The sequence below is a fragment of the Crinia signifera genome, chromosome 1 (genome assembly GCF_055691185.1).
Source record: "Crinia signifera chromosome 1, ASM5569118v1, whole genome shotgun sequence".
In the NCBI taxonomy this organism is placed as follows: Eukaryota; Metazoa; Chordata; class Amphibia; order Anura; family Myobatrachidae; genus Crinia; species Crinia signifera.
This window is the reverse complement of record NC_139217.1, coordinates 305,249,462-305,271,619: the sequence shown is the minus strand read 5'-3', so window position 1 is coordinate 305,271,619 and position 22,158 is coordinate 305,249,462. Positions and strand designations below refer to the sequence as shown.

At 44.5% G+C, this 22,158-nt stretch overlaps 2 protein-coding genes across 2 annotated transcripts in view; one reads left to right on the top strand and one right to left on the bottom strand.

The window, feature by feature from the left end:
- ALDH1A1 (aldehyde dehydrogenase 1 family member A1) overlaps positions 1 to 7,320 on the top strand; it is a 78,636-nt gene extending 71,316 nt beyond the window's left edge. Inside the window, exons 12-13 of the mRNA XM_083186097.1 lie at positions 936 to 1,010; positions 6,809 to 7,320. Coding sequence (XP_083042223.1) covers positions 936 to 1,010; positions 6,809 to 6,881 — 148 coding nt within the window. The 3' untranslated portion in view covers positions 6,882 to 7,320. The remainder of the gene's footprint in view (positions 1 to 935; positions 1,011 to 6,808) is intronic.
- Positions 7,321 to 11,239: 3,919 nt separating this feature from the next.
- The window catches only part of LOC146075574 (transmembrane channel-like protein 2-A), a gene marked incomplete at its 5' end in the record, with an annotated part of 49,235 nt that continues 38,316 nt past the window's right edge, over positions 11,240 to 22,158 (bottom strand). Inside the window, 4 exons of the mRNA XM_083184934.1 lie at positions 11,240 to 11,448; positions 16,735 to 16,858; positions 17,613 to 17,691; positions 21,339 to 21,464. Coding sequence (XP_083041060.1) covers positions 11,240 to 11,448; positions 16,735 to 16,858; positions 17,613 to 17,691; positions 21,339 to 21,464 — 538 coding nt within the window. The remainder of the gene's footprint in view (positions 11,449 to 16,734; positions 16,859 to 17,612; positions 17,692 to 21,338; positions 21,465 to 22,158) is intronic.

Sequence of the window (22,158 nt, the reverse complement as noted above, 5' to 3'; positions counted from 1 at the left end):
AAAGACGCGCGGGGACGCGCACTGCGGCCGTTATAGCCCCTACACATACACCGATGTGAGGGCATTTGCTAAGCGACTTTGCCAAACTAAGCAAAATCGCTTAGAAAATGCCTTAATATCGCGGGATAAGTTTAATCAAGTTGATATATTACATGTGGTATCATGGCACGAGAGGTAAATACAATGTCGGACAGTGAGAAGGCATACAAAGTAAAAATGGAATCTCAACATAGAATCTATTATATAAGTACGTGTAGACAGTGGTCAGTGGCGAACGTGCCCATTCATTGATAGAGAGGATCTATGTAATGGGAGTTGCGTACTGCGAGCCAATCCATCTAGACCAAATAGCATTAAATCTGTGGCCAGCTTTCCTAGCAAGGTATGTCAATTTCTCATGAGAGATACTTTCATTGACCAAGTTAAGCCAGGCTTGTATGTAGGGGGAGTTTTTAGCAAGCCAGGTTCTGGCAATGGACACCTTAGCTAGGGTACATAAGTTTATTACATAGTGCTTAGTCCGTGTATCTAAAGTGTCATCATCAAGGGAGGCCAGTAAACATAATGCAGGTGTAAGGATTTCGCTCGGGATACCTGTATGTATCATAATGTTGAAGACTCCTGACCAAAAAGATGTTATACTGGGGCAAGGCCAAAGTAAGTGCCAGAAGTAGCCATCTAGAGTACCACATTTAGAACAAGTTGGGGCGGTGATGCTACCTAATCGGGTTGACCCTTTCACACAGATCAAATTCCTGTGATAATCAACAAATTACCGGTCATAATATGGTGAACAATCATCATAGTACTAACCATAATTTTATTAAATGTTTTTCTGTATGTTTTAATACCATTTTCATTAATGTAATAAGTTTTAAAATTATGTATTAAAAATAAAATACATTGCATTGATCATCTTTGTTTTTAATTTAAAGGGTGAATTGCTATGGTGCCCTGTCACCCCAGGTTCCATTTGGAGGATTTAAGATGTCCGGAAATGGGCGTGAAATGTAAGTCATGTGGAAAGACAGTTGAAAACATTATGAAATACATATAAGAATTATGAGGGGAATTATTTAATGGGGCGGGGCTTAATGATGCTCAGAACCGTATTCATAAGCTTTGCTCTATAAGATGATAGTTGACGTGATTACTGTAGGATACCTATGGGTGCGATCATTATAATTCTCACACGCATGCATTGCTTATATTTAAACATACTGTATATAGGCAACCAAATTTCTCAAACTCTTAAATTTGAACATAGACTAGGGATGGATTGAAGTACATAGATCTGTACTGTATGGCCTATTATCACAGACAGGCTGAACTAATTACTTTCTTATCTGTCACCTTTGACAATTGGGGGAGCATACTGGATAACTGGTGTTGCTATTGTGACAGGAGGTGTTATTCTAGTTTCCCTTGATCCCAAACAATGGCAGTGCACCATCCATATAGTATAGGGGGGTTCAGCATAAGGTATCATATTCCTTCTAAGCCCGCCCCCAGACTGCTCTGAAACTAGCCAATGGGAGTTTGGGGACTAAGAAGTGATATGTCTTATGCTGAGTCCTGGGTGCTGCATTTCGCCTGATACACAACCAACCAGCACACATATTATACACTGTACATGAGAACATGTATGTTTATATGTGCTAAGTGATTTCCAGTAATGTCTAATCAGCTGTATACTGCAGATGCCAACTTATTCATATCCAACATAATTGCCCAATGATTTAGGAACACCATTTACTAATATCATTTCCATGGGGAATTAACTTTTAACGTCACACACATCCTTATGTAATAAAGTAATCTGAAAAAGTAATTTCAGCTATGCCATGGCTTCTAAATAATTTTGATCCTTAAAATCTTAAAAGGAAGTGCAATGAATATTTGAAATCCAAGAAATACAAGCTGCACAATATCTGAAAGCACAGCCAGTATCTCAAGCCAAAAATCTTCAGTTTTGAAATATTTTCAGAGTGACATGAATAACATGCTCTAGGCCAAATGTGTAATGTGTGCATTGGGCCAGATTCAGATAAAAAAAGCAAATCATTTTCCCCATGCAAGGAGAGCTCCACCTGCAGTGCAACATGGTTTTGTCCATTTTTTCGCTTTTTTGCTGTGCTATCAAACCTGCATCAGCCCCATAGTCAGTACAGTAGGTCACTGTGGAATAATGCTCACAAGTTTGGTCTGATCCAAGATATACGTTTGGGCAGAGATGTAATAGGGTGCGAAATCACTTGCGATATCTGGCCATATTTTTAGTAACGGAAACCTGCAATTTTTTTTAGTAATGGCAGTGTGCGCATTTTCAGTAAAAGTAAAAAAAAAAAAAAAAAGAAAACTGTGAGGTCCATACCCCCAGTATAACCAGCTCCATGCTCTTGGACCAGTCCTGATTCCAAAAATATGGTGGACAAAAAGACTAATGGTCACCCCAAATTTTGGAACCAGCACCGGGCTCCGACAGCCAGTGGTGTAATGCCACGGCCGGGGGACACTTTTCATACAAGGTCCTCCGGACAAAGCATTATCACTCTGGCTGTTCAGCCTTGGACGGGGTCCATGGGGGAGTGGGGACCTCCCAATACAGGGGGCGGAGGGTGCCAGGCTGATAGTAATTGTAAAAAAAATAATAATAATAACATTAAGTTGTGCTGTGGAAGCATATCCCAGCATTGGGGCATTAAAGGGGTTGTAACTGCACAGCATGACCAGTATTTAAAAAAAAAAACCAACACAAACACCCTGAAGTACAAGTTTCTTATCATACAGAACATGCATACATACACACAAATATACATACTGTATACTCAACTTGCCATGCTCCCTTGCAGGTCAGTCCACTTGTCCAGCAGGGCAATCAAAGGGTTAAAAAAAGACAGAGGAAAGCAACTACTGGACTTGAGGAGCCTTCTTGCCCACCTAACATATGCCATGCTGTTAGCCCACCTCACAAAACATTCATCTTCTGCTGCTCCACTCTGTCAGATCCTTACAGTGGCTGCCTGTATTTCACTATAAAATACTTCCATATAATTCTATTAACCAAACTACACCATCTTACATCTCTTCTCTTATCTCACAATCTTCTAGTTCACCCTTTCATTCTGCACAAGATTGGCATCTCTCCTACACACGTATTACCTGCTCCCAGTCACGGTTAAAGTACTTTTTTGAGATTCAGCTACTCTGTGCACTGGAGTGTAGAAGACTCTCCTCTAGTCTCCAAACCTTTTAGTGCTTACTGGGAATTCACCTCTTCCGCAGCCATATGCCAGAACCACCCACATTATCTATATAAGCTATTCTACCCAATTACACATAACTCAGGGTTGCTGACTTTTGTAATCTCCTCTCCGGGAGAAGCCCGGAGAGGAGACGTTCAGCAGGACTTTGGGGGCTTGAGTGTGATGTCATTAAGCCCCGCCCCCAGGATGGAAAATAACCTGTTTTGCTGATCTCCGTGGAGGGGATGGGGCTAAAATGATGCGATTATGACATATTAGCCCCGCCCCTCCTCAGAGATCGTCAATTAGGGTTATTTAAACGCCGCTGTCAGGGGGTGGAGCGGAGGTCCCTCAGAATCCAGGAGGGTTGCCCACCTTTCTGGGGGCTGGTAGGGGGACCCGAATTTCGGTACCATCCCGGCTATTCCGGGAGGGTAGGCAACCCTGAAATAACTTCATATTTTCCTTTTCTACACATCCCATCATCCCTAGGCCAACATTGCTGTGTAGCTGAATCATACAGCCCACCAAAAAAAAACCTGCAATCTGGCTAGACCTGGATTATGTGCACATCTTATACCTCACACAGTCCCTCCCCCAGACACAGTTTATTCCCTTCCAGCTCTCAAGATGACATAATTTATCCCTCGCACATAATTCTACCCATTCACACAGTTCATCCACCTCAAGTGTCCCACTTCTAAGTTAATACAGCTCTCTTCCACCTCATACAGCTGATCTCCCCTCATGTGGGTCCTTCATGCAGTTTATCTCCCATATGTGTCTTCTCCATGCAGCTATCTCCCCTCATCTGGCTCTCCCCTCTCATGTTGCTTTTCACCTCTCATGTACCCCCCCCCCCCCACACACACACACCCACACACACACAAACACACACATGCACACATTTGGCTACCCCTATGCAGATCTTTCCTACCTGTTTGTTATTCCCCCACTTGCAAGCTGTTAAGTTTCATGTAATGTCTCCTCACTTGGCTGCATTCCCATGTCAGCACAGACACATGACAATGATATCACTACATTATCTCATTACCACAATTGCAATGCGGAGAGAGGCAGGACTAGGGGAGGCACATGCTGTAGACTAAGAATTATTTTTAAACGAAAGCTGTGCCAACTTTACTTGCTTTATGCATAGACACTTTCAAATTATGTTTGTAATTAATTTCATGCTGCAGCAAATATACGATTGACTGGTTCTCTACAGTGTCCTAAAAAAGTTAAATACAACACATTAATTGACATCTTCCTCACTGTAATTGTTCCTAAGTAGAGAATGAGGGGTAGATGTACCATTTTACATTATGGGGAGAAGCGGTATCAGCCCATGTTATGTGCACTGATACCGCTTCTCCCCATGGAAGAAGGAGCCGGGGTGCGCTTAATGACAGGGGCGCCCCTTACTAGATTGCTTAGAAAATGACCCTACATCGCTGTGTGTGTAGGGGCCAGCGATAGTGGTGTGCAGTGCTATTGCTGGTAGATTGAAGAATGAGCAGGGTTTTCTTAGCGGAAAACACTGGTGCTGACCGCTCGCTCAGCACACAGCACTACACATCGCAGTATATGCTGAGCAGCGCTGTGTGCTGAGCGATCTAGCATAGCTCAGATCGCTCAGCACACTCACTATGGGGGAGATTCTCTAACAATCGCGGCCCAGCTCCGCCCCCCTTCGCCACCCATCATATTTGGTACTTCACACTGTCTGCACTTTGTCCTGACGACGGGGGTCCGGCCCCCGAAACGTTGACGACGCCTGTAAGACCTTCGATGGATTAAATTTGGTCTTTTTTCACCTGCATTTGTGAGTCCTCGAGTGCCCAGTCATTTCCTCTCTATATTCTGTGGGCAGTGCAACATTGCTGCCCTCTGCAAGTTGGCACCGGGGCAAGCTACGGACACCAGCTCACCTCAGTCCAGTGTGACGGCCCTTCCGGATATATATATATATATATATATATATATATATATATATATATATATATATATATATATATATAGTAAAGACAAGCAGAAGTCACTCTAAGGATTAGTTCAGAACTGCACAGCGGCAGTCAATGTAAAAAACGGGAAGACACTGGTATAGTGCAAAGCCAACGTTTCGGGCGGGTAGCCCTTTATCAAGACATAATAAGTGTACAAACATTACTCACATTTATAGTAGAAAAACTGTCAAATCACTCTGTGCACACCACCACCGTGCTGGCCCCCGGCGGGGAACTGATGACATCATCGGCGCTGCTGCACCGACAGGTTCTGAATCACCGGGGGCGTGTGTCCATCACCGTGTACCTAGTAACCATGGTGACAATGTAAATAAAAGCATGAAGAAAATAAGCCACCATAACGTGTGCTAAGTAACCATGGTGACAATGTAAATAAAGACATGAGAACAATAAACCACCATAACGTGTACACCTCGGGTGAGGGGGGTTAAAAATAAAGGGAGACCACAGGGCGGCTCTGAGCGGGGAGCTGCAGTGTGTATATGCTGCGGGCAGGTCCCCGTATCGGGACAGTGTATACAATAGGGCTGAAAGAGCGGCTGCTGTCAGCCGTGTCAGTGATCAGGCAGAAGCGCAAGATCGCTGTATGGAGTGACCTGTGTGCTGGCCCGCAGTAGAGCTCTGGATGCTGCATAGTGCGTGCCTAGTGGGAACGGTGTCCGTCCCGAGGCTGAATGTGCGGCTGTAGACTGCCGTGTAAGGGATGGATCAATGCTAGCTGATCGCTGCATCCATGGTGCCTGAATGGGAGCACGCAGTGCGTGTAGCCCTGGTGCTGAACGGGGTATCTGGATGAGAACACGCAGTGCGTGTAGCCATGGTGCTGAACGGAGTATAGTCGGTGTGCGCCAGCCTTGTCCAGCAATATGGCAAGGGTGGGTGGGCAACTATGTGAAAGAAGCTGGGCGATATGGTGTGAAAGTGTACAACGTGTGTCTGTGTGGAGGAGGGTGAGGACGGGCTAAGTAAGCTTAAGATAGAGCTGGATAGGTAGAGGTGAGATAGTGCAGAAAGAGGACTAGAGGAAGAACCCAGTGTGTAGAACCTGTATCTATGGATACAGTCAATCATAAAGGAGACGGCAGTGAGGATGTGAAAGTTTAGAAGTGGGGGGGAAAAAAGGGGGGCTAAAGGGTGTGCTAATAGAGGTGGATGTCATCAGTTCCCCGCCGGGGGCCAGCACGGTGGTGGTGTGCACAGAGTGATTTGACAGTTTTTCTACTATAAATGTGAGTAATGTTTGTACACTTATTATGTCTTGATAAAGGGCTACCCGCCCGAAATGTTGGCTTTGCACTATACCAGTGTCTTCCCGTTTTTTACATTGACTGCCGCTGTGCAGTTCTGAACTAATCCTTAGAGTGACTTCTGCTTGTCTTTACTATATTTCTCCTTGGGAGATAGAAGCGCACCTAAGTCGCTGAATTTCATCAGCCCGAGTGCCGGACCCCTTTCTTGTATATATATATATGTTATATCTCTTGTCTGTATTGTACAAAGTCCAATTTTTTGCTAAATGTACTTTCTCCTTATTAGGGGGGAATATGGCCTGCATGATTACACCGAGGTGAAGACTGTTGTTATCAAAATCGCACAGAAGAACTCTTAAGTACTTGAGCCCATTCCCCAAAGTGCAAGGGTGACGGCAAACTAAATCATTGGCTTGTATAAAATATAACTATGTATTTAAACCTTTCTCCCACCCACAATTTTCAGATTTCTTAAAAAAGAGTAAATAATATGGTTTTCAAAAAGACTGTCGATGACTCTAACAATGAAGTACAGTACATTTCAAAAATAGAAAACGCTTTTCATGCTTCAGACCATTATTATCTGCAAATTGATGACAGATATTTACTATATCTCTGATATCTATGCTTTTTCTAGAATTACAAAATATCATTTTTTTGTGCATTGCTGGATTCTTTTAGAATAGAGGACTACAAAGGAAAGCTCAGATAATTTGATTGGCCAACTGCAATCTAACAATGTTGTTAAAATCTTCGCTATATTACATGCTGAATTAATAAAATTGAAAAAGCAACTGACCTCTGAATAAATTACCTAATTCATGTTTGTGCGCTATGTCAATGTTCATGCAATAGAGCGATTATCATCAGTCAGTGAATGGGCAACGATTGCACTGCATTTGTGGAAAGGTGACAAAGCAGGATGTTAAGCCAATGCCGACACCCATTTGATAAGTATTCTAACTCCCCACTAATCCTTCCACTTGTAGTCACCCCCCTTAGAGATTAACCCTAACCCACCCCCTTAGTGCTTAGCCCTAACTGTCTTCTCACGCAGCCTAACACCTAAGACACATGGCAAGAAACATGGAAACATGGCCCCAGTTTCTCTATTGTCGCGCCCAGTCTGCGTAACCCTAGCAGTCAATGTTCCTTTATTGTGTATAGGCTGTGAATGACTTTGCAGTGGCTCCAGTCTCCTCATTCTTGGGTGGTACCTGCTAACATTAGCAGTTCCTTCCATAGCTTAGACAATTGTTATTGCATTTGCATACAAACATGAATTAGACCATAAGTTTTGGATAATGTGTTTAGATGACCACTGGCTAATGAATATCGCTTGTTTAGCTTTTCATTTATACATTTACACTAAAACCTAAGTATGTTTTACTGTGTGGATAAGCGTGTGCAGCTCATTTTTTTAGGTGGTGCACTGTCGAAGGGGTGTACCTAGCACCACCTATTGGGTGTGTCCAACACCACCCACTGGGTGGGTCCAACACTTTCAATCAGGCTACAATATAAAATGTCTCTCAGCCACACCATAATCTCCTGCCTATTGTAGTTTTAATCTTCTAATTACTCTGTGTAACAGTACATGCAAATTAAGTAAAACATATATGGATGACACAGGTGATATGACAATGGTCTAGTACAATTATTAATGCAAAACACATATAATAGATTGTTGGGCATTTTTATAAATGGAATCCAGTTCTAAAACACAAAAGTATTTGGTAAAAGCAGCAGGAAGGTGTTCATTAGGGTGTGCACAGCATGAGGGTGTGCCTGAACCAACGCTGTACAATGATATTAATTGTAGGTGTCAAGTTTTGATTTATTTGCCAGAATGGATATTAGTGAGAGTTTGTTTCTTCTTTTCAGTGTTTCTTAAGCATTTGTAATAAAGCTCTGCATCTAACTGATAATTAAACTGCAATGCTGATATGAATGCAATAAAAATGTGTTTGTTGTTATTTTATAAAATCAGATGTATTATACTTTCCCTAAAAATGTTTACACATAGCAAAGATTTAATTAAATGTAATTTCATAGCAATTATCAAGAGTTGAAGGGAAGAATGAAAAAAAATACTATAGTTTGCTCAGATTTTCTGGACTTAAAACGCTCAATATAGGATGTGACAATATTCATGGTGCACTATTCATTGGACTTTGAGTTGATTATCAAAAACAGAAAAGTTGATAGTTGATCACAATATGACACCTCTCTAGTTAGGTGCGAGATATTGATGGTTAAAAAAATGACCTTGTGACCAATGAGTATACGTGTGACCAATATCCGCGGTATACAATTTAAAATAATTGGTCACAGGATTTTTGCGGGCAAAATCATGTGGGGGGACAGAGAAAAACATGTACGGAAACTTACCTGTGTGTTCAGGCCAATTTGGTCATTTCAGCGGATCCCGGTCATCTCCCTTCCATCATCCACTGTGGAGGCAGCTGCTGCTTGCAATGAAATATGCCTATTAGGCACACCAAAAGCAAGTCTGTGTTTTTTTCCCCTAGAATTGCTATTTTAGGAGATATTGGGGCAGATGTATTAAGCCTTAACAAGAGATAAATGCAACGGTGATAAAGAGAGATAAATGTCCAGCCAGTCAGCTTCTTACTGACTTTTTTCAAACACAGCCTGTAACATGGAAGTTAGCAGGTGATTGGCTGGATGTTTATCTCTCTTTATCACCCTCGCATTTATCTCTTGTTAAGGCTTAATACATCTGCCCAGTTGTCAGAACTTTCTCTGGAACCATTATATGGGCTACATATGACATCCTGGCATTTAGGTGACAGTGGTGATAATGTCGACCCGGCATTCCAATGAAGGAAATTACATTTAAGGCTCAAAAGTCACCCTAAAACCCGTCCGCTGCATCACCTTACTAGCAGGCTTATCCTCTGTCACCCCGCAGTCTGACCCTAATCCTCCCTGCTAGTGCCTAACCCCCACACGCGCTGCCTAAACCTAATCTCCCACTCTGCAGCCTAACGCCTTTGAAGGTGCCTAAACCTAACCCCCCTACTCACGGCTTACCCCTTACCTTCCCCTCTCCACAGCCTAACCCTTAGTACCCCCACTAGTGCCTAAATCCTAACACCCCCCCCCCCCCCCCCTTTGCTGACTACACACTAGCTAGCCCCACATACCAGCATCTGGATCCTGATGTATTTGGAGTTCCAGCACTGGTCTTGTGAGGGCGGTACTGAATGTCAGCATCCTGACAGACGGGACGTTAACCAAATCCCCTCATAATACCTCCAATATGACAAATTAAGCAATGTAAAGTTTACAATTAGGTTAATTAACCCTTACTTACCTGTTCCTGAGATGTTCTAGTTGTATTTTCTGCTGAAGTTAGTAAATGAGTACACCACCATAGAACTCATGGCCATATACAGCCGAGTTCTATCGATGGTGTATTCATTCAGACACCAGAATTCGGCTGAGCTTGCTTTATATAAATATACTGGTAAGCCAGCTCAAAGCTAAAGCTTTGAAAGCTAGTCTGCTAACTTGTGATTGCCTCTGTGTTTGTGCATGTGTGAGAGAGAAAGAGATGTAGTTTCACTAGCTGCCAACAGATGGCAGTGTTTTGGTGACACACAAATGGACACTAGACATATATATATATATATAGTTTTTTATGCTAATTTGCCAGCCGTATTTTACATCGAATGGATATGAATGTGTGCATTCATACCTATTCGATCTTAGTAAATTTCCTCCTTAGTAAATATACTTGCTTTAGCTTCTCAAATGATGAGCGGCTGTTATTTTAATATTGCTTTGCTGTTACAAATCACAATATGCATGTAAACAAGTCAAGTGTTTCTCACTACACTACAAATGGAAAATATCTGCCTGAAAATTGCATATTTCCTGTTTGGATGTATAAAGTATTTGAATCATTTGAACTCCAGCCACATGGGATTCAATGAAGCTCTACCTCTAATGCAACTAGTTGCTAAAACAATTCAGGGCCTAATTCAAAATTTGCAGGACAAATTGTTCTCAAAATGGGCACTGCAGGTGGGGCAGATGTATGAGGCTGGATTGAAAACTAATGCCTCCGTGGCTATAAGGTTTTTTTTTATTTCTGAATGCATATCAACACTTTTTGTACATAATAACTCAGTTTATCCTATATGTAATGCACTAGTCAATATTCAACATAGTCCCCATCCCTTTCCACCCATGTGCGCCAACGCATGACGAGTCGGGCAAACCCGTCGGAGAAGAAAGCTGGTGGTTGCTGTCAACACACGGTGTGAACGGCAGCTTTCACCGCATCATCAGAGTTGAACCTTAAGGTTATCTTTCATATATCATATTCCCCAACCATTAGCACAGATATTGTGGCTAAAGCAATAGGTTCAGAGTTTAAGGAACCACCAAATTTTCTCAGAGTTTGCTGCTAAATTTAAAGTGGTAATTACTTATAAAGCTGGTTGTCCTTTTAAATTCAGCTGAAAACTATTATGTTCAAAAAAGAAACATGTATACAAATGTTGTTTTATTTGTTAGATTGTATTGAACAGTTATTAATTAACAGTTACTTAATTGGTGCCATTGAGCCTTACTCACTTTTATACTCTATGTCTGCATTTCATTTTATCAATTGCATTTATTAATTAGCAGAAAAGAAAACAACAAAATGGAAAAACATTGAAATGAAAAGAGTAAGAAACAAGTTTCAATTAGGGCTCCGTCCTCTACCTGGTCCCGGTACCGGCCCAATAGTCTTCATATTAAGTTTCTGAGTAGAGGAAGTTATTATCAGCTGGGTAGGACTGATTGGTTTCGTAACAGTCAAACGTGGGCCATTTTTTACAGGTACAGTTGGCATACCAGGTTTAGTAGTCGGTTCATTGCTTGGATTAGTCGTAAGCAATTTTTGATCTGCTAAGAGAATACAGTTCAAACATTGAGATTAGATGGGATTTTTTTTATAAATAATGCAAATACCTAAAAATTAAGTGTTGTGTGATGTATTTACATACATTCCTCTATTTCAAAGACCATTAATTGCTTTTTGCATTCTTAGCCAGTTAAGGAAAACATTTGCCATACATGAGAATGTTGACAACAGGAACATTTTGCGGCTATATAAATAACTCACACCTGGTGCCACATGATCTAGGCAGTGGTAATTAAAAGCCAACATAAATCCAAAAATGTGTTTCATAGAATAAAACTTAAACAGTGCCTTTTACTTGCTGCCTCATCTGAGTCTCCATTGAGAATATGTTAAAATGTAAACTAATGATCAGCAATAACACCTCCGTTAAATTTAGAGTTCATCTCTTGGAATGAATGTTATGGCGGGATGTAGATAACATCATTGCTGTCAGGATGCCAGCAGTCAGAATACTGACACTGACATCCTCCTCGTGGCCAGAAGAATGGCACCGGAATACCGACATCAATGATTATGCCGATGCTGGAAAACCAACTAATGGGGAGGGCTAGGGTTAGTCTGCTGTAAGGGAGGGTTGGGGGGTGGGAAGTATACTTACCGGACCCCTGTTCGGACTCCCTCTATTGGGATGCCAATGTTAGTTTTCTGACCGCTGGCATCCCGTCCATCTATCATCTCTATGTTCCGACTATATTTTCTCATATTATCAGCTCTACAGGCAAATCTCCTGCCTTACCACCAGTGTTCAGGACCACTTTTCTGTTCTACAAGTTATGATACCTATGTACCTACTTGAAACTGGTCCTATTGATGTGACACACCATTCCACGTCCCACTAGCTCCTCATGTCCCACTAGCTCCCCACTAGCTCCTCATTTCCTTCTATCTTGAGAAATTAAACTTACACAAGCAGGTGCCATTCTACCATATTGTTCAAATTAGTACAATAGGCAGCTTAGTACCACTGGAACAAAAATTAAAGAGTAAAAATCATAAGCTTTACTTAATAAAATCCACAAACTTATTTTTTTCTCAAAGAGAAAAGAAAGGAATTTATGTGAGAAAGTATAACCCAGGGTACATTTGAGTGGATAAATCCTACTTATTCTCTGTATCCTTATCACAATGCAAAGTTTGATGTGGCCTTTTCCTACGATTGCCAGTGTGAAGCTTGGTTTTTCAGGATACCAGAGGTGGATTTAGACCAGAATGGTCCTAGGCAAGAAACCGGTTTGGGGTCCATTCTGATTGAGTGGAATGGCTCCGTGTTCGGTCGGACGGCCGATGTTGGGTATTTGCGCATGTGCAGAGGTGTATCTGCGCATGTGCGAACACGTCGCACGTCCGAACGCGGAGTGAATTCCATGCAGAAAATGATAGGTCAGAACCGTATGAGCAGGGGGTGGAGAGGGGCGTGAAGGGCTGTTTGTGCTCATTACCATATGCGTATGCCCAGCTTTTCATGGGCATTCCCATGAAAACACTGGGCGTACGTATGGTAATGCGGCCGTGACACACGTGTGGGGGGGCGGACAGCTGACATAGCTGGATGTTAGCTGCCCGCGCAATCCCCTGCTTTTATACGGAAACATGTCCAAGTGGTCTGGAACACTCGGTGCTGCCTGACCAATCGGTCCATTATTCGATGGTCGGCGACCATCGAAGGATGGGGAAGGTTCCCACAGATGGAGGAGGTGTTCACATGAAACATCCACTCGCGGTCCGTTCGCTCGGCGTCTTACCACGTCCAGGCGGTGTGAGCGAGGAGAGCCCTGTTAGGCAGAGACTGAAGGGGTTAATATACCCCTCACCTGTTGCTAGGTGACGGGAGAGGATCTGGAGGGCACAAGGACCCAGTCCACTCTGGCAATGTCCCAGCTGAGTGAGAAGCTGAGGAGTGCTGGGATTGGAAGGTGTTGAGCGCGAAGTGGGGGAGGTGGAGTCAGGCAGGCAGATGCCTCATCTGCGAGAGGGTGCAGGAAGAAGTGCGGCATGAGGAAGGCACTCAGAGAACAGAGACTCTGAGAGGCAGCGGAGTGCACTGCCGGGTGCAGTGGAGGAGAGTCATGCAACCAACAAGAGATAGGCTGGAGGTGCCGACCAACCAAGGAAACTGAGACATACGTGGGAGCACTTTTCAGAGGAGAGCGGGGAGAAGCGACCGGTCAAAGCCAGCAACTGTAGCGGACAACAGATATTAGGGTGTCCCTAACCACAGGACAGATCTCCTTCCCCAATCACTCTGCCACCTGCTGCTTGTAGGACAGACCCCCTGCCCCAATCACTTTGTCAGACGCTGCTTTCAGGACATACCTACTACCTCAACCATTCTGCCCGCAGCAAGGGAGAGCCACAGAGCTATTTGGAAGGGGCTTATAGTGGGATGCCTCATGGAGACTGAGAGTCCTCTACCAAAATCCCCTTGTACAAGGCCGGACAGCTTCTGTTATATTACTCATCATGCCCAGCATTGGTGAGACTGCTACAATGTTCATAAATGCACAGGGACCTCTGTTGGTGAATTTGATACCTTGCTCAGGTTACACAGTGCCCTCTATTGGTGATCTCGAGTACAGATTGTCTGTTCAGACTTCACAGTGCCCTCTATTGTCCACCCTGTGTATATCTGGATACAGCTTGCATATTACACCTCCCCACTGGTTTCCGAATAACTGTGCACAGCTCCAATTTAATTCTTCATTCTCATTGGAGGACATTACCCACTGGGACAGTTTGACTTCAGAGTGAGCTTAATACACTACCTATATCACCACTTAGAGGGTAGTATAGACACCATACCGGTTCAATAATTATATACATAGATGCCCAGTGTCACATCCACCATGGCGTTTGCCCAAGACCCCTGTGCTGTGCTCAGCCCTGGACCCTCTAGGTGCACTAGAACTATGGCGCTCACCTCTGCTCATGTCTCTGGCTCCACTGGGGTACATATGGCTGCGCTGTCACCGCATGGTGACACCGGTGTATTATGCTCCAGTTCCATGCAGGATGTGAGTAGCATGCCGCCATGTGTGTTTGTGCCTGGTCAGCGTTTGAGTGAAGGCCGGTGCTTGCGCAGCTGCGTACCATCAGGGCCGGCTAGAATCTGTCGCCCTCGCTGGCGGGCGCCATCTTCTTGGTTTCCCCAGCCTCTCTTGCACAGCTCCACCTCTCTGCCTGATTGCCTGACCAATCCCGGCGCAGCTCACCTGGTAAGTACTGACTGCTCAGGCTAGTCCGGCAGTCAGTACAATGATGTCCACCCCGCAGCATCATTGCTCCTACCTGGATCTGTAGTTACTCGCTACGATCCTGAGCTATCCGCTCCCACCTGGCTCTGTAGTTCTCGCTACGATCCTGAGATCTCCCTGAAGAGATCATGCTGGCCGTTCACTGCTTCACGTACCACCGGACTCTGCTTACTGCCAATGTGGATCGCAAGGTCAGGTCCTCTAAGGGGTCTCACCTTGCTACTCTCCCGACGGTTACTTCCACGGTTACCTCTGGCAGCAGCCACAACCTCATACAGCAAAGGACAACTCTTCCTCATTCATTATTCTTCATTTATTATTATTCTCCAACCAATCATCCAATCCTCCAATCTTCAACCAATCATCCAATCCTCCAATCTCCAACCAATCATCCAATCCTCCAATCTTCAACCAATCATCTAATCCGCCAATCTCCAACCAATCATCCAATCTTTCAATCTTCAACCAACCATCCAATCTTCCAATCCCCAACCAATCATCCAATCTTTGAATCTTCAACTAATCATCCAATCTTCCAATCTCCAACCAATCATCCAATCTTCAACCAATCATCCAATCTTCCAATCTTCAACCAATCCTCCAATCTTCAAATCTTCAATCAATCATCCAATCTTCCAATCTGCAATTCAATCTTCATTCATTCTTCAAATCATCCAATCATCAATTCCTTCTGCAACCCTTAAGTACTCAACTCTGGTTTTATATTCAGCTCCACTCCTCAAATTATATTGCAATATTCCTCAAGTACCAAGCTTCATCATCTTTTACAATAATCTACTGGACAATTGACTTTATATTTGCATATCTGCCATATACCGTTTATACCATCATTAACACTGTTTGCAATATCTTTATTAAATCCATTATATTTTATCTTCATCGTTTCTTCTATTTTGTTGTGGACACAACCTCAAACGTTAAAGCTCCCAGCTTACGATACTCTGCAGCTGGTGCTTTTATGAACGTGACACCCAGTCTTTGTCACTTGACTATGATGATGTTATAGAGTGTTACTATTATAATTGGTTTATGCTGTGTTCTGATCTTTCAATTGAAGTACCGTTTGATTGCATAACTGAGGATTGCACTTCATGCGACTACCCTATGTCTGAGGTTAATGCCAACGTGTATTGTTTGTGTCTAACATTAACCATGATTGACTTACAGCAGTCAGTTCCTGAATATTAAACCTTTGTTGCTCCTAATTGGTGTAGTCTATTATCTGTGGGGTCTTTCTTGGGGTGTTATGTTTCTAAGCAAAGAGGCCATGAAGTATCCGGAATCAACCCAAGCCACCTTTAAAGAGCCAGGAACAATGCTTCTCTGTTACAGGGGTCCTGTTACACTTGGTATAAGTATTAGAGCCTTTTAAAATGTTGATATTAGGATAACAAAATTTGGTACTTATGTATTATCTGGGCTCCCATGTTAAATGCACCCCATTTTTTCATACCCCTACTATCCAACTACGCATGGAGTTGATTTTATATAGTGTGGCGAGCGCAGCGAGCCACCGTGCCTGAAGCGTGGCGAGGGGACGCGGTCTCATAAGAAAAATGGGAGCCCTGATATTACATAAGTACCCAAAATTTTAACTACACCTTTGGCTTGAGTATAATTATATGTTGGATAAATGTTGGCACTGGTGATAAAGGGGAAGCATCTTGCTTTGTATCACAAATTGATCTGGATACTATCAAGTTGGGTCTGTCAAACTGATCAGCTTGATGGAATTTCAAACTTGATGAGCATCTGTACTGGTGAGCAATGTTTTTGTATTGCAATCAATGCTGTGTTGAGTAGTCTCAGTTTTGCGAATATTAGTGTTGGTAGGGATTTAAATATGTCTGTTAGACATGGCTACATGCTTATGTTTGCCCCCTAGGCTTACAGTTGCCAGCCAGCCCCTGTCTCTCACTTCTTTATTATTCTCCATAGCTTAGCACTGTACATCTGCCAAATGATCATGTTATATTAGTGAGCTACTGTAAATCGTACCTTTCTCTTCATTCGATTTATTGATCCCATATCTCACACTTGGAGGCAATAGTTCTTCTAGATCGTTCAGAGTTTCATTAGTTGAGACAGTATTATTCCTTTTGCTTTTTTCTTCATCTCTTTTCTTTATTAGTTAAAGCAACAAATAGAAATATAATAATCTCTTATTTCAAAATAAAAATAAAACAAAGGCAGAACAAAATGCTAAAACCTGTGCCTAATGTATGAATCATAACTTACCTATTGTTATATGGGTAATGAAATTATATAATTTATTCGGAAATTTTATTATTTGTATCAAACCAGTTCAAAATGTTTCGTTTAATTTCTATAAGAGTAGGGAAAATAATAAATCTCAAGCTTATATAATGGGTAGCTGTGCACAATGTAGTCTGCCTGCACTCCTGAAGTGTGTTCGGCACAGTACTGCTGGGGGTTATGGAAGGGGGGTCTGCAACTGTGAGGAGAGGGGGAGCCGGAAATCATTGCTGGAGTGCAGGCAGGTGATTGTTGAAAAGGTGCCGTGCGCATGCGCCCAGCTCCATTTAGTTTGGGGGAGAGGGGGCAGCCCAACTTCTAGGGGAGCGCTGGGCATCCCCCTAATGTATAAAAATTGGGAGGGGGTGGTGCTAGTTCATGCCCCGCCTGGTCGAGATGCCACCCACTTGACTTGTAGCTTTGCCCCCATCCCTTTCCAACAGGTACTATTTTTCATTATGCAAAACTTGGGAGGTATGGATATGTTATGATAAATAGGCCAAATTAAGTAGATAATTTGTTATTATAAAACTCGGCTATACAATAGCATTTAATACATTTTAAATATACTGTAATCAGAAATAATATCATAAATGTTGTTAATACTATTGATAACATACCATCTGCATTTTCTTCTTGAACTCAATATTAGCATTCTTGTATGCCTTCGATATAGCATTGAGGTAGTATATAGCCAGGCTGAAGGGATCAAACAAAAACAGAAAACTGTGGTGACTTCTAATATTCACAAGCATTAACAGCAGGGGTGGCCAAACCGGTCCTCAAGATCTATCAAAGGTCCATATTTTCCAAATAACCTAGCTAGTACACAGCTGCAGTCAGGGCTATTTTTCAGCCGGATCGGACAGGAACAACGTTCCTGAAGTTCAGATAATAAAATGACATAATCACAAACAGTGTTCCGGAACCTGTTTCAGCTCCGTCCAGCTGATCTCTTCCTCACCGCATCATATCCGCAGTCCGCCAATGGATGGAGAAAGACAGATGGGAGACGGAGTCCAATGCTCTGTCTCCTTATAAGCATGGGTCGTGCTGTGGGATAGATTTATTATAGCGGCGCTAAACGCGCTGCTATAACAGTTCCTGCTTCGTCTCATTAGTGAGGCGAAGCAGGAGGGGACACCGACAAGATGTATGAACATCTTGCCGGCCGAAGTGGGGGAGCGCTAACTCCCCCCTCCGGTGATGTCCCTCCTGGAGAGAGCGCATCAGTTAATACTGATGCGCAAGCTACTCCCCCCCCCCCCGCCGGCTGACTGTGCATGCGCGGGATCTCGCTACTCTCGCGAGATCCCCAGCACAGTTCAGAGCCAGCAGCATGGATAGCGCTGTCCCTGCTGTGGGCATAGGGCATCGCCACCTGCAGCTGTCGAAGTCGATAGCTGCAGGCGGCGGAACAGTCAGCGATGCTGACCGGTCATAAATTAGGCAAGAGGCAGGCGCGCAGGGGCGGATTGGCCCACTGGGAAACTGGGCCATTTCCCAGTGGGCCAGCCCAAAACTCTTAAAAAAGGGGCCGGCAGCGCTTGCTCCTGGGCTGGCTGGGCCGCGGAAAGCAGCCGCAGCACTTTGCCCAAATCAAACATGGCCGCAGCACAGCACCTCCCAGGCTCACAGCCCCCCCCCACGCTGCCTGATCCAAGATCCCCGCCAGACGCCTCAGTGACGGACGCCTCTATCACCGCCTAGCCGGGACCAGAGCGGCAGAGACAGCCCCCACCAAAAGTCCAGACGTCGGGATGAAGCTGCTCCTGGTGAGCCGTCCCCCTAATCCCCTGGCACTCATCATCATCGCCACTACCCCCCCCCCCCCCCCGGGCGCGCATCACTACCAATGCCGCCACACCCACCCCGCGCCGAATTCGGGAGCCAATCCGCCCCTGCAGGCGCGCACTACGAAATATCGTAAAATATCGTAGCTGCGCTATGCCCCCTGCCCCGCAGGTGTCATAGATCAGGGGAAGCGCTATCCCCTGCTACAATGCATGGGGATAGCGCATATTCCCCTAATCGACTATTAATAAATCTACCCCTGTGTGCGGCGTGACATGATGACGCAATGCATGATTTCCATTCTCCTTTAGCACAATGATATTATATAAGTCTGTTATGTATGTTGCATTTAATAATAACATTTGTGCCATCCTCCCCCACCAACAACACAAACAAAACTATACAGTAGATGTAAAAACCTAGAACATAGATTCATCAAATAGCATAGAAGGTAATTCTGTATCAGGCTAGACTTTGCCTTCCAAAATAATGGGCAATTATTTCAGCTGGGGGACCACGTAATACTTCAAGCAGATATTCGAGGGCCGCACTCCAGAAATAGGGGGTGTGGTTACTCAAAAGGGAGTGTGTCTTTAAATGTATTGTAGCACACCATATCGAGGCCCCTTATACTTGCCTCTTACATTAGTAATTCCACCATCAGCTCCCCTTAGTTATTCCACACACCTGCCCCCATTAGTAATGCCACACACCTGCCCCCTTTAGTAACACCACACACCTGTGCCCATTAATAACACCACACACCTGCCCCCATTAGTAATGTCACACACCTGCCCCTCACATTTCCATGCACCAGCTCCCCTTTATTTATTCCACACACTATCTCCCCCTTAGAGGGAGTGGATTATACAGGGAGGGATGAGAGGGAGAGACAGGACCACAAGCCCAGTATACAGTAGTTCACAGATAGATTTGTACATCGGGTGCTGTGTAAATGGGGAAGGGGGTGCTGGGACTCTCCCAGAGCTCCGTGACCCAGCTCATGATGTCCCAGGTAGGGTGGCCAATCCCGGGATCGGGATCGGCGGGATCCCGGGATTTGGCCTCAAAAAGTGCAGGATTTCAATCCCGGGATTGGAATATCCAATCCCGGGATTTCGGGATTAGACTGCGCATGCACAGTCTAATGCCTGGCAGCGTCTGAGCACTCGCTCAGACACTGCCCGGCTCCCGAATCCTGACCTCTGCGTGCGGCCAGCGTAGCGTGACAGTAGAGGTCACGCTGCGCAGCCTTCTCCTGTGCCCGCCCCCTCTCGTCTCCTCAGCACGCGCGCCCACCCGCCTCCTTTCCGGCCTGCCCTGCCTCTTCGTTACGGCCTGCCCTGCCTGCTAAGAAGGAGGTGCACGAGCCTGGAGGCACCGTGCACCTCCGAACCCACTCCCGGCCGGCCGCCCGCTAATGTAAGTAAATGTGCGGGTCGGCCGGTGTGGGGGTGGGTATCCACAAATATGCAGCACAGCACAGTAGGGATGCCAATCCCGGGATCCCGGGAATCCCGGGATTGAGCATTTTTCAATTGGCATCCCTAGTCCCAGGGGCAACGGGTACCCACACCCGCTCAGCGCTGCATAATAACAGCTCCTCTCCGTCCACACGGCAGTGGCTGGAATCCCTTCGCCGCACAGATATTCTAAAACCAGGAGTGGCCTGACAGGAGGACGGACACTAGCCACATCCAGCAATGACCCCTGGGGCTGACGGCGGCAGGCAGCATGACCAGGCAGAGGCCGCTCCCGGTGTATCAGTTTTGATCGACAGCACGTGGACCGTGCCTGTTGCCAAGGTTTGGCACGCAGCCTGGGCACACATACAGCAGCGGCGGGCCAGTCAGGAGCTGTTTATGGCCCGCATGTGGCCCGCAGGCCAACTGTTGCCCACCCCTGGTATAGTGGATCAACGATGTCTAGATCGACCATGTTATGGTCAACCACCCTTAGTCAAACCCGTTAGTTTGACATCTAAAATTAGTCGACCATGTCTAGATTGACAGTAACGTAAGCTAGACGCCAGTGTTAGAGACGGTCACATGGTCAACATGAGTTTTTCTAATTTTTGGGCTGACAAATGTCATGGGCACATGGGGCCATGGACACTATGGGCCTTATAATGATTGAATTTGCAGCCTTGCAAGTCCATAAGATGCCGCCCTCCGCCCGCAGTGCCAGCGTCCCCTTGCATGGCTTGTGGCGCTCGCCATGCTTCAGACAGATTTATAATATCACTCCATGTCCGCTCGGATAGTAAAGTATGAACCAAGTTGACCTGTGAAAAAAAAAACATGAAAAACTCATGGCGACCATGCGAAGTCTAACTTCCGTTAATATCGATCTTGATGCACTCGACTATCTTTAGAGGCATCTAACTAGACAAGTTCGACTAAGCGTGGTGGACCATAACATGGCCGTCGACTGGTTTCCGTCTTCATTATAAATATTTTTTTACCCATATCACATGTGCAAGGTATAATTGTGTAGTACACTGATTTCTACATAATTTTTTGGCATTACTGTAAGAAATGTATACAACTTACATCATAAGAAGCACAGCTACTATTATAATGCCCGGATTGGACACGTAACCAATCACCAAGGTAACAAAAGCTGGTAAATCCTTTTCCATTGTTTCCTGAAGAATATCATACATCCTTTTTTTCCCACTTAAAATGAAAAGAAAAAGTTATTCCAAAACAAGATCTTAGACATGTAATCAGTGGTCGAAGTGGGGCGGTATACGGGGGTATGGCATACCCCCACTTTAATCTGAAGATTAAAAAAAAAAGTTTTTTTTCCCCCTCAGGATGCTCTCTGATCACTCAGCAGCACATATTGTGCTTTTGTAATACCCCTGTACAACGGGGCAGTCTGGCAGGGGACGTTGATGGACAGGGGGTGTCCAAAGGTGCGCACTATATTCACTCTTTACTTTTCCATACCCCCACTTCAAAATTTCCATACCCCCACTTCAAAATTTCCACTTCGACCACTGCATGTAATAATATACATTTGATAAATTGAATACCTTTGAGTTACTTTTTAGCATTAGCGGTAGGCAGGGCTATTTTTCAGTAGGCTCCAGCAGGAACTGAGGCCCTTATTCTAGTTCACTCTTTCTGACAAAATATTTCTTAGATGGACAAAACCATGTGCACGGCAGGTGAGGCAGGTGTAAAACCCCACCCAAATCTAATTATCTCCGCACAAGAAACACCTGCCTCACCTGCAGTGCACATGGTTTTGTCCATCTAAGAAATCTTTTGTCAGAAAGAGTGAACTAGAATAAGGGCCTCAGTTCCTGCTGGAGCCTGCTGAAAAATAGCCCTGGCGGTAGGCAACACAATTTTTCTTCACAGG